At 36.7% G+C, this 18,044-nt stretch overlaps 1 protein-coding gene across 4 annotated transcripts in view; it reads right to left on the bottom strand.

The window, feature by feature from the left end:
* The window catches only part of CTDSPL (CTD small phosphatase like), an 83,952-nt gene that overhangs the window by 19,464 nt on the left and 46,444 nt on the right, over window positions 1-18,044 (bottom strand). Inside the window, exons 2-5 of one of the 4 annotated variants that reach the window (XM_013129290.3) lie at window positions 16,163-16,317; window positions 9,043-9,075; window positions 5,631-5,684; window positions 2,311-2,412 (exon numbers count right to left, since the gene is read on the bottom strand). In XM_013129290.3, the coding sequence (XP_012984744.1) occupies window positions 2,311-2,412; window positions 5,631-5,684; window positions 9,043-9,075; window positions 16,163-16,317 (344 nt within the window). The remainder of the gene's footprint in view (window positions 1-2,310; window positions 2,413-5,630; window positions 5,685-9,042; window positions 9,076-16,162; window positions 16,318-18,044) is intronic. The other 3 variants (XM_031049759.2, XM_005150018.4, XM_005150019.4) reach the window with 3 other exon arrangements.

Below are 18,044 nucleotides of genomic sequence, written 5' to 3'. Positions count from 1 at the left end.
TAAAGTTTCACAAATATGCAGGGGCATAAAAAGACAAGAATTAGCCTCCTTCAGATGTTACTGCTTTCATAAAAGAGCACTTTAAATATTCTGCATCTCTGGTTGCGTCAAAAAAATATTCTGCATCTGAAATATGAAGCCTATTTCATAACAGAATTATGAATTTTAAAATATCAGGTGTTTTAAATAAAGCCTTTAGTACTAAAATTCACAAATATATGTATGCTTTTAGAGCTTTTAAATAAGGACCTGCCTGGGAGAGCAGGCATGTTCTCGTGGAGGGCAAAAAAAACAACCCAAACCCCAACCCACAAGAACCTGAAAGAAACTGCAAAAAGAAACTGATTATCCAAGGCAGAGCAGTGTGCATATAGGTATTAAAACCATTGCTCTTCTAGAAACCCATTGTCATTTTTGATGACCACAATGGACTTACTTCAGTTGAAGTATTTCCCTTTATGGAACAAAATCCAAACAGCATTGCCAACAGTGCCAGCCACTAAATAACTAAAGCTATATCCTCTGACACTTGGTTTTCTCTTACATACTCCCATTACTGGGCTTCACACATTAAGATAATGCCATACTGCATAAACTCCAACATTTGCCTAATGCTGTTTAACTCGCACAAAAAAGGACCATTTCTTTTTCCCTAACACAAAAAATTACTCAGTGTTCAAGACTAAGTAGAACAATCTTTTGATTTTTCCTAAATATCTATTTAACATCATTTAAATACCCATTAAATATCATTTGAATAAATGGGATGATTAAAATGAGCCCATTACGAAAGCACTCTGCAATAAAGGCAAACCTCAATCCCACAAGAAAGGATTTACACTTTGTCAACCATTAAACATGTACTTCTTTAAAATGGTTAAAAAAAGAGAAATTAAAAGCCACCTAAACTGAATCTCATTTTGTTTCAAAACCCAGAAAAATTACAGTACAAAGCTACCCACAAAATTCAGAAAGCAACTTTTACTTTTATACTTCAGCTAACACCAAGCTTAATACTTCATTATTTTCATGTAAACGTAGACTTTTAAATTCAGCTTTCCTTCCCTACTTTTTGACTCTTATTTTATTAGGAAAGCACAGTCCCTCCCCTTCCCAATCCAGCTGTGTTTCTAGTACCCCTAAAAACTCTTTAGTCCAAGCTCAGTCTGCATATAGAAGACAAGGATCTAGAAATGAGGTTAAGAGGTTGCTGTACACCACCACAAATTGTTCTATACAAACAGTCACAATGAAGATAGAGAAGAATCTTACTTTCAGTTTGAGGCACAGAAATATTTGTTCTGGTATCCCCATATAAGGTCTTCCTTAAGTCAACAAAGACAGGCTGTAGCCAAATTCTAACCACAACATGAATTATGGTTTGCATATTTAAATGCTGGCAACTAAATATTGAAGGATTAAAATGTTGAATTTATGCTAGCAGTGAAAAATGGAGTGCAACCAAAACTAGAAGACAATTAAGTTGGTGGTAACTCTAGCTTGCTACTAGTAAGGAAATATACTACTGATTCTTATAAATTCTCCATTCAAAGTATGAAACTAGCAGATGCTTTATCATGCTTGACATTTGCTAATCAGAAATGCCACCAGTACTCTGAGACAATTTAAGTTACTTGTATTTCTGAATTCTCCTATTCTAATTTTAGCCTTAATTAAACAATAGAAAAATACCACTACTTCCACCACATGCTGAAATCTGAAGGATTATATAAGTTGCTTCTAGAAGATGACTGACTCATCAGCAACAGCTAAATGCTAATTGCTTTCCTGTTGTGAAAGCTAAATACTTAAAAAACACTTACTGCCATAGGAACAGCAGCCTGAAAGGGAAAGCAATCTTCTCCAGCAACAGTGCACAGCAATCACTGGTGTCAAAATCTACTAGGTGGAGGTGTATCTACCTAGCATGAAACTGTGCTGAGTTTTTGTTCTCCTACATTATGACATCATTTAAACATCAAAAGTAAGATGCGTTTTCAGAGCAGCAAGTTTTGTACCTGTTACAATACAGGTTCTTGCAGGAACAGTTACCATTTAAAGCTGTAAAAAGCAGAACTATTCCAGGCCTTACTGCAATCAGTGTGACTTTCTCAGAATCAAGTATATAGTAATGTCTGTGTTACTCCCTTACAGCTAAATTAGGATGAATATTCATAGAAATAACAACGAGCACTACCAGGCATCCTAGGAGAACCTGTAAGACTGGTTAATGTGTTAAGAGGCTTAACAGTTCCTACGGCATTTACTGACAGATTCAAGTTGCAAGAGATCACTTTTGAATTTACTTACCTTAAATGAACTGTGCACTAAAGTTTCATCTAAATCAATGACCACACACTTCTTCCCATAGTCTGATGCTGTCAGTTCTGGCAGGAGGTATTTAGCTGGTGGCTAAGAACAAAAAGAAAAGAGAAAGACAACAAAAAACAGTAAAACATCTACTGAAGGGGCACTCTGCCAACATTACTGTTCTAGTATTTACTGGGAATTTAAATACATAACTCTAAGTTAAATGTATTTCTTGGCTCATAGTAAGTACATGTATGGAAATCAATGGCTCATGCAATACTCAGACTTTACTTTCTTCTTTTAAATGAAACTCGTTTAGTATGATATCCAAAGCACTAGAAATTATCATGGTAAACCACCACCATCAGCTAAAAAAACCCAAAGAAAAACAAGACATTTGGTACAATGACACCTTTTTCCAGTGTCCCTCTCCCTAACTGCCTCACTTTTGGTTGCTGCTGTCAACCCATTCACAGTCAATGATACTTCCAGCCATACCACACTGATGGACATTTACACAAATGTTTGTTTCTGTCTGCCATGAAAGATGCTAAAGTGGAGAAACCAATCCTGAAGGAAGATGCCATGATTAATTTTATCTTCCAGGACATGTCTCCACTCTCATTTTTACCACTTGTGCGAGTGCTGACAAACAGCTTTTATATGGATTATGTTCCAATCAAGGTACTACAAGTGCAGTAAAGAACCCAAACTAGGCTCTTCTACTGTTTGCTGCCCTCACTATAAATTGGTACCAATTACATAAATTGACAATTTTTCTGTAAAGCAACGCAGAAAGTCACATACTCTTCTGATTGCTCATTCCACATTTTAACATCTCCATTTGTAATACAGTTATATTACTTTAGACTTTGGTACTGGGTATTTCCTGAAATAACAGAAATGGGAGAGAATGCTTCCATCTGCAGAGGAAACGCTGCTGGCCACTCCTTTAAGGAAGGGGGTTTGATAAAGGAAAATTACTAGCTTCATAGAAAAGTTACCAGTAGGTAGAAGCTCAAGACTGAGAGCAAATTAAATTAATTAAGAATTGGATACAGAACTCTAACTTCATTCTTTTTTCTAGCTTATAATCTGTTCAGACAATGCTTCTCTGGTAAGGAGTCTATCACAGTTTTGCTCTTCCCAGCAGCCTTTTGTAGAGGTGTTTGCAGAGATCTGAGGCCACCCCTTCAATGATAGCGGGTGACAAACAGATGAGTCAGATACCATCTGAGCCCCCAAGAATACCAGAGAGATTATTAACCACTGATTGATTTCTTAAGCTGATAGATACTGGCCAATGATGCCGCGTAAGCTCCTGCTTGAATGAACTAACAAATTAGACTGGACTTAAACAGAAGAGTCTTTAGCCAAAGTATAAGTTATTGGGAGATTTTTTTAGGAATGCTCACTGAAATCGATTTAGATTTTTTACAATTAAGATCAACAACAGTTTCTTCAGGTAACAAAATGGAAACTGCCTTGCTTAAAAGCTGCTTGTGTCAATGGATTTTCTCTCAGCACGCATCTGACAGCGACCTTCAATAAAAAATAAAGCTTCTGCTTAATGCCTATAAAGTATCCATCCATCACAGTAACTTCCCCAGGCTGAAATTTATAGGACAGCCTTTTTAAGTTATAGACCGTCCCATATACATATTACTTCAATAACTGCTTGAGCTCTGCTTTTTGAATCCAGGACCAGATATAAAGCATTTTGGTTTCTCACTCCTATTTTAAAAGTATTTCAAAGGTATTCAGGTATCCCACCTCAATTTTTTATAATAAGAAGGATCCATACCAGCAACCTAAATAGATCAAAAGCTTATTGAAAGAAAATATCAAACCCATTTAAACACAATAATCTTCAGAACTTGTGTTCTGATACTGATTTCTTGTCTATAAAGATGACAAAAAAGTAGGTACATCCCAAGAAACCTTAAGAGTACTTTTTTTAAAAAAAATAATAGTTCAGTTAATTTTTTTACTCTTAAAACTGTTAGTATCCAGTTTGAATTGTTGACTAAATTAACATGCACAAACAGTTCAAAGCCAGCAATTTCTTCTGCTGTGTGATTTTTTTTTTCGAACTGAAAATATCTGTAGGTATGGAAAATATATAGAAAAATATATTCCTCTATATAAAAACATGCATATGAAAAATATGAACACTGTTCTATCACAGATATCTGTTATTTATCCGGAACCTAGTATGCCTGTTACCAACAAAAGGCTGGACATATACTAAGGACTACAAAATGTGAGAACCTTCAACTCTGAGAACCTGAATTCCATGACTCCATGGTGAGAAACAGCCCATGTTCATCAAGTTCATCCACCTACAGCTCTGTTTTCTGAAATGCAGCATCGGGGAGAGAAACAAGCTTCCCCACAGCATCTACACAGAAACACTGGGTACTGCTGGAGTTTCTCTCCCTTTCCTGTACTGCTTTTGGAGAAAATGTGTAACTATTGATCTAACTTCACCTAAAGACTACACCTCAAGGTTCCTCTTGGAGAAAGTCTCCCACTTCTTTTTAAAGCTTTGGCTTTTTGAATTCAATCTGATCCTGTTTTCAAAGACACATGGTCAACAGTTGGCACATCTGAAGATAAGGAGAAATAAATATTCTATTTTAAAGCCTGTATCTCTGTTACCCCCAACTCCGAAAATACATCTGTCACCCTGATAATCTAAAAGGGATAAGGAAACTATATTGATGCTGAAAGCAATATAAGAGGCTGCTAAACATAAAGTGCAGGACTTTGGAGCAAGGATGACAATTTTGAGGCTTTAGGAACTTAAAACAATTTGCACCTATGGTATCAGTTAATTTGTTCTGCTGTTCAAGCTTTCTGATCTAAAGCAATTTCCACATGCTAAGAGTATCAAAGCTTTCAGAGAGAAACAAGCATTACTCAATTTTGTATTTTCATTTCCTCACTAATGGAGACATATCCAAGAAGAGTTCCAATTACCAGCTTTCCATCACAGTTAATAGTAAATAGTTATGGATCTTTGATAACTTCCTTTTTTAAACATAGTAGCTTTACAGATACCTAGGATGATTAAAAGAAATATTTTAATTGTGGCTAACAGAAACTCATATTTAATATGCAATACTCTCCCAAAGACTGCAGACTTCCACAGAACTCAGCAGAGAAATAACACGTGCTATCACAGTACTGTTAAGTCCTAGCTTGGTCTTCAATTCCAACAAGACATAAATTGTATACAAGTTAAAGCTTTTAAAACTGGTCACTGTTTGGGACTTATGCATTCCAGCCAGGTCTCATGGCTGATCAGCTTAACAGACCTTGTAGTGAAACGACTGCTGCACTGCTTCAGTCTCGTGGAAATAGTATATTCCCTAAGGAAAAAAAAAAAAAAAAGGGGGTGGTGGTGGCAAGAAACAGGACTTTTGGTTGAAGCATAAACAGCTGGTCAACACAAACCTTTCAGAAATGTACTGTATAAAACAATCATAACCTTTCTTCCCTGTAGGGCCGTGTTTCCCACAGAGACAAGTGTCAGAATTAATAAGCCCTTTCTTTGTATACTGGAAATGTTGTCTAGCCTAAGTGCAGCACATTAATTTGCTGTTCATGTTCCCTTCAATTCACACTTTCAGTTGCACTCTACATAGCTGACAGCTTCTCCCAACAGTTATGCACAGAAATACTCTAATAGAAGATAAATTATTCCCACTTAAACAGCTGCCAAAAGATGCTAGTTCCTGTTATAAAATGGGCAGTTCACAAAATTTCTTCTAGAAAAAGCTGTACCAAGAAATTTTCTAAGTGTAGGTGAGGACAAATGAAAAAAACCCCAATATTCCAGTGCTGAGACTTAACTTCTATGTAAACTTTGAGAAGCAATATTGGTACATTCCGCAGTTCCAGAGTTTTAAACTGAACAAAGGAAATGGACACTCCAACTCACTGAAGGTTCCCGAGTATGGCTTTGTATTTCCATCTACCTTTTCATTCAAAAGAATAAAAACAGGTGTTGAAGTTGCTATGGGTCTGCTTTTATTTCTCTACCATACTCCATGAAGGCACAAACATCCTGAACTACCCTTCATATATTTTTAAGTCAAGTCTATCATACTGTGTCAGCTGGTATTAGTTTGGGGTTTTTTTTTTCAGAATTTGTGTTTATTTTAACCCTAAAAAGTAATCACTTTGCATTATTAGGGAATAAATCAATTATGCTGCTGTTTAATCTATGCCTTATCTGAAAACAGTTTCAGAATACAAGATACAAAAAGGATAAAATTCATCTTTAGAAAAAAGAACCAAAACCCAATAGTCAGACAGTTTGTTTTCTGAAGAACCTAAGCAGAAGCTGGAATGATGCTGGTTTAGCAGTTATCTCTATCAATAACCAATTGAAAATTCATATTAATTCAAGTTTTTAAATTAAATGCAACTAATATAGGAAAAACATGACTGAGCAGCAGATATACTTCACTAATTCACATATATGTACATAAAGCAATGGAAGTTTTCAAACGTGTGACTCCAGCAGGCTGACAGATTTTATACATGCATGTAAACCTTGTATTTTGACTGGAAGCTTCAACTTGAAAGTTTAATGAGTGGGCAATGCTCTTTTCAGAGTCGCTAAGGAATTATCTAAACATTTGAAGGGATCATACTTGCAATGAGCTCTATGAAAAGTAAACATCTAACTTAACTGTAACAAACCTTTTAGAAAATATTTCTCCTAGTATGTACAATACATACAGTTCAAATATCCTATTTCTCTGTGCAGCAGAGCATCAAGAATTTATGCCTTAATGGATCTTAAACACATGACTAAGAGTTTTCTCAGAGTGAACCTCTGGGCTGCAGCACTCAGGACAAACAGCTCTTGTGAGACTGGCAAAGAGGACTGCTTTAGTTTTAGGCATTTTTCTAATACAATCTTTGTTCCTACCACTTCCTCTGTATGCAGCTCACTTCTATCTTTATTTAGACTATTACATGCTAATGCTCGCTGGCTTCTGTTTGACAGCCAGAAAGACTCTGATGCTCGGACAGTAAATGTCAAACAACTGCATGCAGGTGACGGTTGCTTGACAACACTTTCATGTTCTGCTGGAAGAAGGCATCAGATAGCACTGGAGAAGAGGAATGAGTGCATTTAAAGTCACCTGCTCACTGAGAGCTCTATGGCATGACTGCCTTATTAGGGTGCTGGGAATACAGGTCAGCAAAGTAACAGTTGCACTAAAAAAACAGAATAGAAGAAACCGCTTGTACTGTTCATTTTCCTACCACTAACAGAATCTAACAGAGCACTGCTTTAACAGCACAAAGACAAGTGTTCTGGAGAAGTGTCTCATTTCATGTTTGTACTTGACAAAAGCTGTGCTCATTTCTCATTTCAAAATTTTGTTGTGTTTCAATTCTTATTTCTTTAATATCTACACTTACTCTTAGCCAGGTCAGAACACAGCTGTAATATGGTTTATATTCAAAGAACTACTAGTAGAGCAACTACAGTCACCAAACAGAATGTGACGTGAAAGGAGAAGTAATTTAGAAATCAGTATTTTCCTACATCCATAGTTTCCTATTCCCAAACTTGCATACATACAAATTGTATATGCATGTACATGTGTGCATATACATACACATATGTATGTAAACATATGCATGAGCTGTACTAGAAATAATTTCATATTAGAAATAATATGTAAGTAATAAAGACTAATTAATAACAGTCCTTAAATCAAAGGAAAAGCAGTGAAGGAGGGACGTGATCCACACAGTTTTAGTGAGCTCCTGACACTACTGCACTGCAGCACAGACAGGGCTCTTATGGGAGGCCTTGTAATGTTACACGAGAAGGAAGGAGAAAGAGAAAAAAAAAGGTGTCTTGGGGAATAGTCACGTCTTTAGAGCTAACTAATCTTAGGACAGTGGCCTGTGTCAGTAACTCCACACATTAGCACTGCTATTTCCTGGAAAATTCTGCAATAATGTAGTATTATAAACAGCAAAGGAGATCAAAAAAGAAGAATTAAAAAAAAAAACAAACCAAAACAAAACCCCAAAGTAAAAAAAAAAAGAGCAGCTTTTTGACCAAAAAAGGTTAAACTTAATTAAATTCAAAGCCTCAGCTTGAAGAACTTTTTTTCTTTCCTTTTATTTAGTTTTGGAAAATAATTCAGATGCCAAACAGCATTCCAAGTTTAATCCAAGGAAGATAAGCAGAAATATTAAAGCCCATAAAGCAGCAGATATTGAGAGCATCATCTTCAAAGAGTGCAGTAATACAGCTATGGTCAGTATACCCTTTGTTTTCCTAAATTGGCTTGTTTCAAACAAATCATGCAGTTTCTAACTCTTCAACTGGAATACAAGGAAAAATCAGAGGGAAAGGTTTTTGTAACTGTCTCTCACATAGTGCTGATAAGTCACCTTTTAAAATAAGCAACTACAACTTTCATGCTACTTCAGGCATTTTCAAAATGACAAAAAATCCAGAAATGAATTTAACTGAGATCCAATACAAAACCCATATAAAACCCAAGCTCTTCTTTTAGTCCCTGTACAACACATGCAGTTCAATTCATCTCCAAGTCTACATTACAGACAGAACATAAAATCATTTTATTAACATGCAACACAAAACAGACCTGTTAAGACTGCAACATAAGATGAATCAAAGCAAAAGTTATGAAAATTATTAAAAGAAAAAGGGATAAAAATACATACACTTGGTATAGGCATGACCTGCATCTGGTCACCCTGGGGAAAAAAAACAAACAAAAAAAATCACTGTAAGGGTAATGGCTTTTAAAGGGTAGAACAAAGGTCTGAAGCAGTAAATGTTGCACTCAAACATTTTAAACCAAAGGTTCAAAGTATTCAAGAAACCAGGGTAAAAGAAAAAAAATAAATTAAAAATAAAACCAGGATCTTGCATTTTAGTTGCTGAAATGATGTTAGTATACCGGTATTCATGATTTTTAGGAGACTGGAATGGGAAAACCCATGCTATGGTTAATAAGAGATGATAATAAGAAAGAACCTGTATTTACTGTAACTCTTTTCAGCTTTAAAATCTGCTAATGGGTATATTAGTCTATTTTCACTGCAGCAACAAGAGGCTTAAATAGATTTTGGTAGCATGGCAGAAGCTCACTCCTTGGAGTTAACTTCACTGGAGACAACTGCCTCACAAAAAACATTTTCAGTTAGGCAACAGCAAAATGTCCAAGAAAGAAACTATGCTCAAACTAATCCAAGGAATCTCTCTTCCTTCACCCAGAAAGAGGCAACAGTATCAAGTGTTTTTCCCATGGTCTCACTTCTGTATTGTACTTGGGAGAAGGCAAGACAGTCTTGGTCAACTTGACCTTTTCTTCTCATCCTGGGACCTGACATATGGACACCAAGCCAGCTTCCAAATGGAGAACAGCTGGTAGGGGTCACCAGCTCAAATACACAAGGTTTTGGGAAGTAGGGTCTGTATTTTCTCATCTCTTAAAAAATACTTGCTTTCTGGTGGGCACAAAAGGAAGCTGACCCTTCTAGCCCAAACAAAGCTTAGGTAAAAGATTTTATCCTCTAATTACTTGGATAACACAGGCCTCTGACTACCAGCAGACTGACTACCTATTGAAAGAGCTGTTTTCAACATTAGAACATCCTCTTCCAGCTGAAAAAGTCTTGTGCTCACTTGTTTTGGAGTCTAACATGGTGTTGACACATCCCTGACAAACAAAAGGTAATTCAATACTATTTTTGAAGTCCTCTTTTTTACTGCTAGAACAGCAGAAGCTTTTAGTGACATTTAACCAAAATCCGGAGAAGCTGATGAAGCAGCTAGAGAGCAACCACTACCACGACCTACGAAGAAGTTTGCTTTGGTAAAAAGTACCTGATTTCTATAAAAGCAAACACAAGAAATGGTCAGGAGCCAAATTTTTCTCAAGGAACTGGCAAAAAGAAAAAAAAAGGAAGTAATTCGGCACGTTAAACTCCTGTTAGTGGAACATAATCTGAAGTTCATGGGCCATTTCAGAAAGGAGGACTTGAGTAGGTGCCAGTCACACTACCTGATGAGCAAACTGTTACCAAGGATATAGTTACACAGGCGGAACACAGATTGTAAACCTGTGTTTTGTTTTGAAAGACATTTTTTGCATTCACTGGTAGAGAGTAAAATACAACTGGAGCTCCTCTTCTGTCAACACATGAAAACAGTATACGAGAACAGAGGCATATTGGCAGCTACGGTACAAGATTATCTCAATTGTGGACACAAATATAGCTGTGTATCACATTAGGTTTTCCCACAAACTTCAAGAGGCACTCACTGTGGCGTAACTGGCTTTCTATTTCAGCAATCTCTTGAAGCAAGAGCTGTACCCCATGGTATTACTGTTAGACTTCATAACTTTGGTGGGAATCCAGAATCTAACTTGCTAAAGGACTTGCCCTACTGTTTGCTTTATTTTTCATGTAGAAATTCTTAAATAAAAAACACCAAGGAAGAAAAGTGTCCTCCTAAGAGGAACCCTTAAAGTACCTATGCCAAAATCTAAATGTTAATGACAACAACTGGAAGAACAAACAGAAAGACAGAGGCAAAATTCTGCTGCTAAAGTGTAAGCGTTGACGAGCAGGCAAATGCTTTTTAAAAACAAGCCTGCTATGGGAAACTTTTTAAAAGTGTCCTGCCTCATTTCCTGATGCCTTGGAACAGGAAGGGAAATAGGTCATAACAGTATCGTTTGAAATAGATGACAGATGACTGCATTTGTTGAAGTCTTTACACGAGCTCCTGATGCTGGTAACAGGACAAAGCTGTTCCTAGAATGCCAAAATTTCCCTATTGTATCACTAAGATAACCCAGGAACTGATTTGTTCAGCCATTGAAATAAGGTGGTTTATTTTTTTCATGGCACAATATATACAGATGAAACGACAACGCCTATCTTTTCCCTTAGCTACGTAATTTTAGTTTGAGACATGCCACGTTTTCTGTACTGTGTCTGTTCATTAATGCTGTCTACACTTGAGTATAGGATCAATGAGCACCAAGTGACAAGCCATGCTATTTGGCTTTTTTTTTAATTTTATTTTTAGAACAGCTTGTATTCAAAGATAAGGAGCTATTTCATTTTAAAGAATAACCCCTTTAAAGAAGCTGCTGATCAGAACAGATTTATCATGTTCATTTAACACAAACCTTGTATTATACCATGACAGATTCTTTAAAAAAAATAATACAGCTGCTATTTTACTCTTTTAGTGCTTTGGAATATTGAGCTTTGCCTCAATATAGAAAACTTTAGGGGAGGCAAGTAAGGTCAGAGTGAGTAAAAAGAGTGGGGAAACAAAATACTGCTAAGGGGGATTCTGTTTTCTAAATAGACCTGCCATACCACATGCTGATGGTGATCAACCATACAAGACACTAGGAATTTTCTTGCTCTGACCAATGAAGGTTAAACAGAAGAAAGTGTACTATCATTTACATTAATCTCAATTATCTTCCTCCACACTGGAGAGTGAGACTGGTTTCCATGTCTGTTTGGAAAGCTTGCCATTAATAGTCTCCCCATCAGAGTCAATGCTTGTGTTGCTCCTCTGTGTGTCTTAGATGAAGGAGATACTACCTTTGGCCTCAAGAATAAGCTCCCTGCAAGCTATTTTTATTGCTCTGGTGACCCATATTCCTGTGGAACAGAGAAGATTCTTTTTCCTGCACTGTATTATAGAGATCCCTGAAGTAGAGAGTTGGAGACATAACAACAGGTCATCTAAACAGCTTTCCTGCATCACCTTGGAGATGACAGCATTGCGCAGTAAAAAAAAGCAGTGTGAAGAAGGAGACCTAACTTTTGTAGTGGTTAGGATAGGTGAGGTGGAAATTCAAGGACTCGACCTTTCTGGCTTCATTCCTGTTACAGGCAAAGCAGCAGGGGCAGCTGCTGCCCCAAGAATAAACCTTCTTCTAAATCTGTCTTCTTCCCTGTTGGGTGTGGATCAAGACCTTCTCCTCTAATCCAACCAACATAAAAAACCTGTTCCTCATTCATGCTTCATTTTGAACACGAGCCATCTGCCCAATTTGGATCTAACTGTGAAACAAAAGCAAAGATGATTGTAGTGGAAGTGGGTTGTAAGTGAAATGGCAAAGTGTCGATAGACTTGTCAGAGCTCCCTCACCCACCACATGACTGAAAGCAAAGGGAAAAGAAAGAGCTAGTTTGCATCCAGCATTTCTCACCTTTATCTAGATGCCTCCTTGAAACCTGCAGATGAAATTTATGTCTGCAAACACTCCAAAACTCCACTAACAAACTTACCCAGAAAAAATAAAAACCTAAATCAAGAAGCATGTCCAGAAAATACACAAACTGAGTCAAGTTGCCAACTGAAGAATAGAAATTGAGATTTGAATTTATTTAGAGGAAAACAAAAAACACTTCCTTCTCCCAACACTCTGGCCCCTAAAAATAAAATCCTGGCTGGGAGGTGTTGGTGAGCTGCCTGCTGCTGAGGAGGCAGGAAAAAATTAGCAAGGATTTCATGAATTCTGAACATTATGTGCTCTCAATGACACATCTGGCTCAGGATCCAAGCTGCAGACAGGCTGATATACCCACTGTAATTGATACTGCATCTTAGAATATATTTTTCCGCTGCACTAAAAAGCTGCTGCATTTTAAGAAAAACAAATATACAACAGTTTCAGTAAATACAAGTTGCTATTGAAAAAATGTTGTATTGAAACTTTAGAGACAGAATGGACCATTCATTACCAGTATTAAAGTCACACTTGGACAAGCAGCTGCTCTGTGAGTAGAAGGTTTAAAAATTAACTCAATATTTTAAAGAAGTTTTTGGGATTTTCTTTTTTTTCCCCTAACAGAACAGAAGTCAGCACTTGAAAACCCCTGTTTATTCAACAACATGCTCAGATTGGTGTTTCTTCCAATCCTATGAAGTGACTTGACAAGCATAATCAAGTCACATTATTTGGCAAGATACTAAATGAAGCAGTGATTTATTTCAAGCACTGATTTCATTTTTTTTAATACAGCAAAATAATAATAATAAAAATTAAATCAGCACAATTACTCTGAATAATATTTCTGAACTGTGTTTTCAATTTCAAAAATACTCTTCCCTGCTTTCCCTCCTTTACAACAGGTTAGCATTTAAAGAACTGAGACACCTAATTAGAAGGAAGTTAACTCGTCACATCAACTTCAAATGTCAAGAACATGCCAGAAGCAACACAGAAAAACCACTGAATCCCTGTGAAACCAGCAGAAGCTTTCTCCATTCCTTCCCCTCCTCTGAAGTTTTTATCACTGATTTTCATGTAACAACTCTACTGAACAGTAAAGATGGAAGGAAAGCACATCCAAGCCAATCTATGCTAGTTTTGAATTTTAACTGTTTAAGATTACTGTGCAATTTTCTTTTTCCATTTTTAAAGAAAAGGGTCACAGCACATGAACTGACTGGGCCAGGGTCAGAGATCACCTGTGAGGTGATAATTAATAAAATATACAAAAAAAATGATAACAGATACAAGTCAGTGACCATCTGAACAGCAGCTGACCAGAATTTAAACTATTCTAACCTCGCAATCAGAATGATAATCAAACAGCAGAGGAGTTTAAGCAGTGTGTTGCCAGGCTTTCTTCTCTCCTACATCAAGTAATTTTGCCATTCCCGGATATTTAATTTTATCAAATTAGAAACGGAGGCCCACTGCTGCATGCACTTTCCCCCAACTTATTTATCACTTCTGAATCTAAACACGATGCTTAGTGTAACTTGACCAAATTCAACCAGCCTGCACAGTTTTAAAACACAGCTCTCCTGGTAAAAAGCAACTAGCCTGACAGTGTAACAATACTCAAATATACCCAAGACTTCACACTCTTTTTTTTTTTCTTTAAAAGAATTTCCTACTTACACTAACCATCTTAACACTCAAAATAAAAAGAGCATATAAAACCACATAAAAATGTTACTAGAATGTCACAGACTTCTTTCCGCTCACTTAAGAACCACCCAAAAGCTTAGCTATGCTTGATTTCTTCTGCTAAGATTTGTAAGCATCTGAGTGCTTTCATTTCATTTAAAGAAAATGCAAACATATTCCTCTTTTTTTTTTTTTTTACTCTATTAAGCTGTAGTCTGGTAATCATACTAATTCTATGATTTTTGTCTTGGGCTTGTGTACAACTGTTGCACAACTTCAAAACTAAGGTAGCACAGAGTGAGGATGGAAGCTTATGTGAACATATATGCAATCACTAGCTCAAGGTGTAAGATATATTTAGAAAGTAATTAAGTGCCTTACAAAATGCACCCTGAAAACTACTGACTTTAGAACATTTTAACTTACATTTTCTAAAGAAAAAGTAAACTCAATTTCTTTATGTTTTTCTTTGTCATAAACTCCCACTTTCTCTCAGTTTTAATTTTGCCATTAGCAGCCTTCCTTCTTGCTATTCCCTAGCACAGTGGAAAGGGGAATCTTACTAGTTTCCCATTCCTTTGTTTCTCAGGTGAAAATGTGCACACAGGCTACACACTACTCAGCTTTCCCTTCGGCATAACCCAGCTAGATTTTCCTCATTTCAGTAAAAATGTACTTTGGCTGGCAAAATAAGTCTAAAAATACACATTCAACTGCTCTTGGCAAAAGAATTTCAGTGCATTTCACCTCTACATTAGCAGTTTCAGCATGAATCGTTGCAGTTCAGGCTCTACCTCCACACATATTCTCAGCCTCCATCACTTTAATTTGCTTTCCTTTCCTCTCTCCCACCAAACAGCTCCTCTGCTCTCTCCCGAGCTTTTCAGAATTAAAACATAACCAGAGAAATTCAAAACAAAAATAAAATGGACTGGACAAGGCAAGAAAAAGATCAGCTGCATCAAACATAAAAAATTATTGTGAAGAGCAGAAGGGTGAAAATAAAAGAAACACCTCCATTTCTGCTATTATTCCCCATCATGGATAATCCTATATTTGCAATCCTTTAAAGTCCTAGGAAAGTGCAAGGGGAATCGTGTTTCAAGTGAGAGTATGGGACTAGTGGAGTTTTGAGAAAAACAGTGTGGTATGGAAGAGATGGTATTCTTATGTTTGCTATATTGAACTGAGATTCTTCAGTTCATAACACAAATGCTCAGTGTTATCAGATTTAAAAAGAATATAAAATCATTTGTATTTTGATTTTATAAATATGTTAAAGCAATATAATTGCTAAAACTCAATGAAAGCAACATGCTGCTCTCACATGCACTGCTTCGAACTGCTGAAAATTTCTATCATTTAATTTGACTTATTAGGCAAACAAAACTTAACCTGGAAAAATGGCCAAAAGCTGACACCACTGAAGTGATTAGAAAAAAGGTCTAAACAATTATGTTATCCCCATTCTAAACTAGTTTTATGTCACTGAAAACCCTTTCAACTGACATTCAAAGAGGCTCCACTACACTCCAGTAGACACATTCTAACCTTCCTGTAGTTGGGCAAGAGAACCAAAGCTATAGACAACTCAGCATCTCAAGTTTTATGAGAAGTCTAAATATTTTTAGTGTCTTATTCAGGTTTTAAATGATGTTTGCTTATCAAATGAATAGTGCTAATACCCTTCATAAAAAAAAGGTTCAATTTTAAACTGCAGGTGACTAGATAGCAATTCCCCACCAAAATAGTATTTTTTTCCTGTAATAAATAAAATGTTCCCCATGAGGGAAACCTACTAAGGCAAACCTTCAGAAGCACAGAGTTAAACCTTATTTACAAAAGACCCATATAAGAGCAAAGAAAGATAAAGGCCTTACCTTCTGAAGTCCTCCATTTTCCTCCACCAAAGGAGGCAGAGCACTGGTGCTGTTGGTAGATGGTGGTTCGACATTGTAGTCACGAAAGCAGCAGAATAAGGTGCTAAAGATACTTCGACTCCTCTGCTTCTTCAAGCTGATATTACATTGGGACACTAGGAGACACAAAACAAACCAGAAGAAAAATAAATTCATGCAGCACAGACCTAGCTTTCCAGACTATGACTGAATTTAAGGCTATTACCTCAGAAGTCCTTCTCAAGTCTTAAGATAGCCTCAGAGCGAGTTCCATCATATTGAGACCCCCTTCCTAATGTTTCAACACTTTATTTTCTTGTCAAACTCACATGGTGATGTTAGTCTATTACTAATCAACCTGGATCTCTGTACAATGAAAGGTCTTGCCATACTAAGGTAACAGACTTTGAGTTTTCCTAGAAACATCCAGATTAGGTACTGTAAATTACACAAAATGCTTCTAAATGTGTCTCTGAGGAAGCAAACTGATCTAAAATAGAAGACTATGCAATAAATGCCTACTGATGCCTGGGCACATTTTCTAGCCTAATACATGATCATGTGTGTAACACAAACTCCTGCAAGGGTCAAAAAAAGTTTCCTCTGTTACTGTTTGACAACATTGTGGAGGAGAAACGACATAACACAGACAGCAGCACTGTGGGCTGTAACACTGGCTACAGAAGCAAATCTGGAGAGGGTGTCACTAAACAAAGTCAGGAGTCCTGGCTGTTCTTTTCAACTTCTTGTTGATATTCCAGGATAAAAAAACCCAACCCAAACAAAAAAACCAACAAAATAACAAAACCAAACTGGTAAAAAAATTGCATACCGCTCAATAAAAGCAAGTGTACCATTTTTAAAGACTAACAACTGTAAATATAAGTTTGGAGAAAAGAAATGCACATAAGACATTCAGTGATTTCCCCAAGATTCAAACTCCTAAAAAACAGATCTTGAGCACACATCGAAATAAAATGAGTTGGCAAAAGTTTTTAGAATACTTTAAGTAATACTCGAGTTGATCACCACGATTAATGATCTATTGTTAGCTAGAAGTGTGTGTTTCCTATGTCAATGAAGTGCCCTACCTGAGGGACTCAGCACCCTTCCAGGGCAGGGCCAGGCAGGTGTGCTCTTTTCATCTCTAACCCTTTGCCTTTGATGTTTATCTGAACAACTGCAACACACGGTACTGAATGCTATCAATACTCAGCTTGTTATCACACCAACACAATGAGGCGCAACCATGTCATGTTAATCATGTAAGTAACTGCTCATTACCATGAATACTGTGCAAAACCACCACACACCCCCAGCCACACACAGGCACCCCCATGCTGTACCTTAGCCAGGACCCACTTACCCTTCTTATCCTTAAGTGGAGGAATATTTTAGCCTACAAAGATTAATGGCTTCCTTTTCAAGTTAACAAATGATTCCATTTAAAATACATGCCCAAACAAGTTATTTTTAAGTACTTTTACACAGCTATGCAGCAGCCCATCTTAAAGTATCAAACTTTAAAGAGCGGATTACACTGAGAAAAAAAAAGGATGCTATCGAAGTTGTGGATTAATCCACTTGGTTCTACACATTACATAGTTTCTTTACATTCTACATTAGAAGGAACAAAACACTTCCCCTATCCAAGTTAGAGGGCAAGTGACATTCTTAGTAAGTTCCATTACACACATCAATATATAATTACCCATCTTTCCTTCCTTCCTCAGATTTAGGGAACTGCCACATACATCTGCCTTCTCTCTTATGACAAATAACTCATGCAATCAAGGCAATTGGCAACAGAAATACAAATAATACAATTATTAATCTATAAAGAAAACTTCAGTGAAAGAAGAAC

Source organism: Melopsittacus undulatus, chromosome 1 (genome assembly GCF_012275295.1).
Source record: "Melopsittacus undulatus isolate bMelUnd1 chromosome 1, bMelUnd1.mat.Z, whole genome shotgun sequence".
NCBI classification, from domain to species: domain Eukaryota; kingdom Metazoa; phylum Chordata; class Aves; order Psittaciformes; family Psittaculidae; genus Melopsittacus; species Melopsittacus undulatus.
This window is presented reverse-complemented; position numbering and strand designations above follow the sequence as displayed.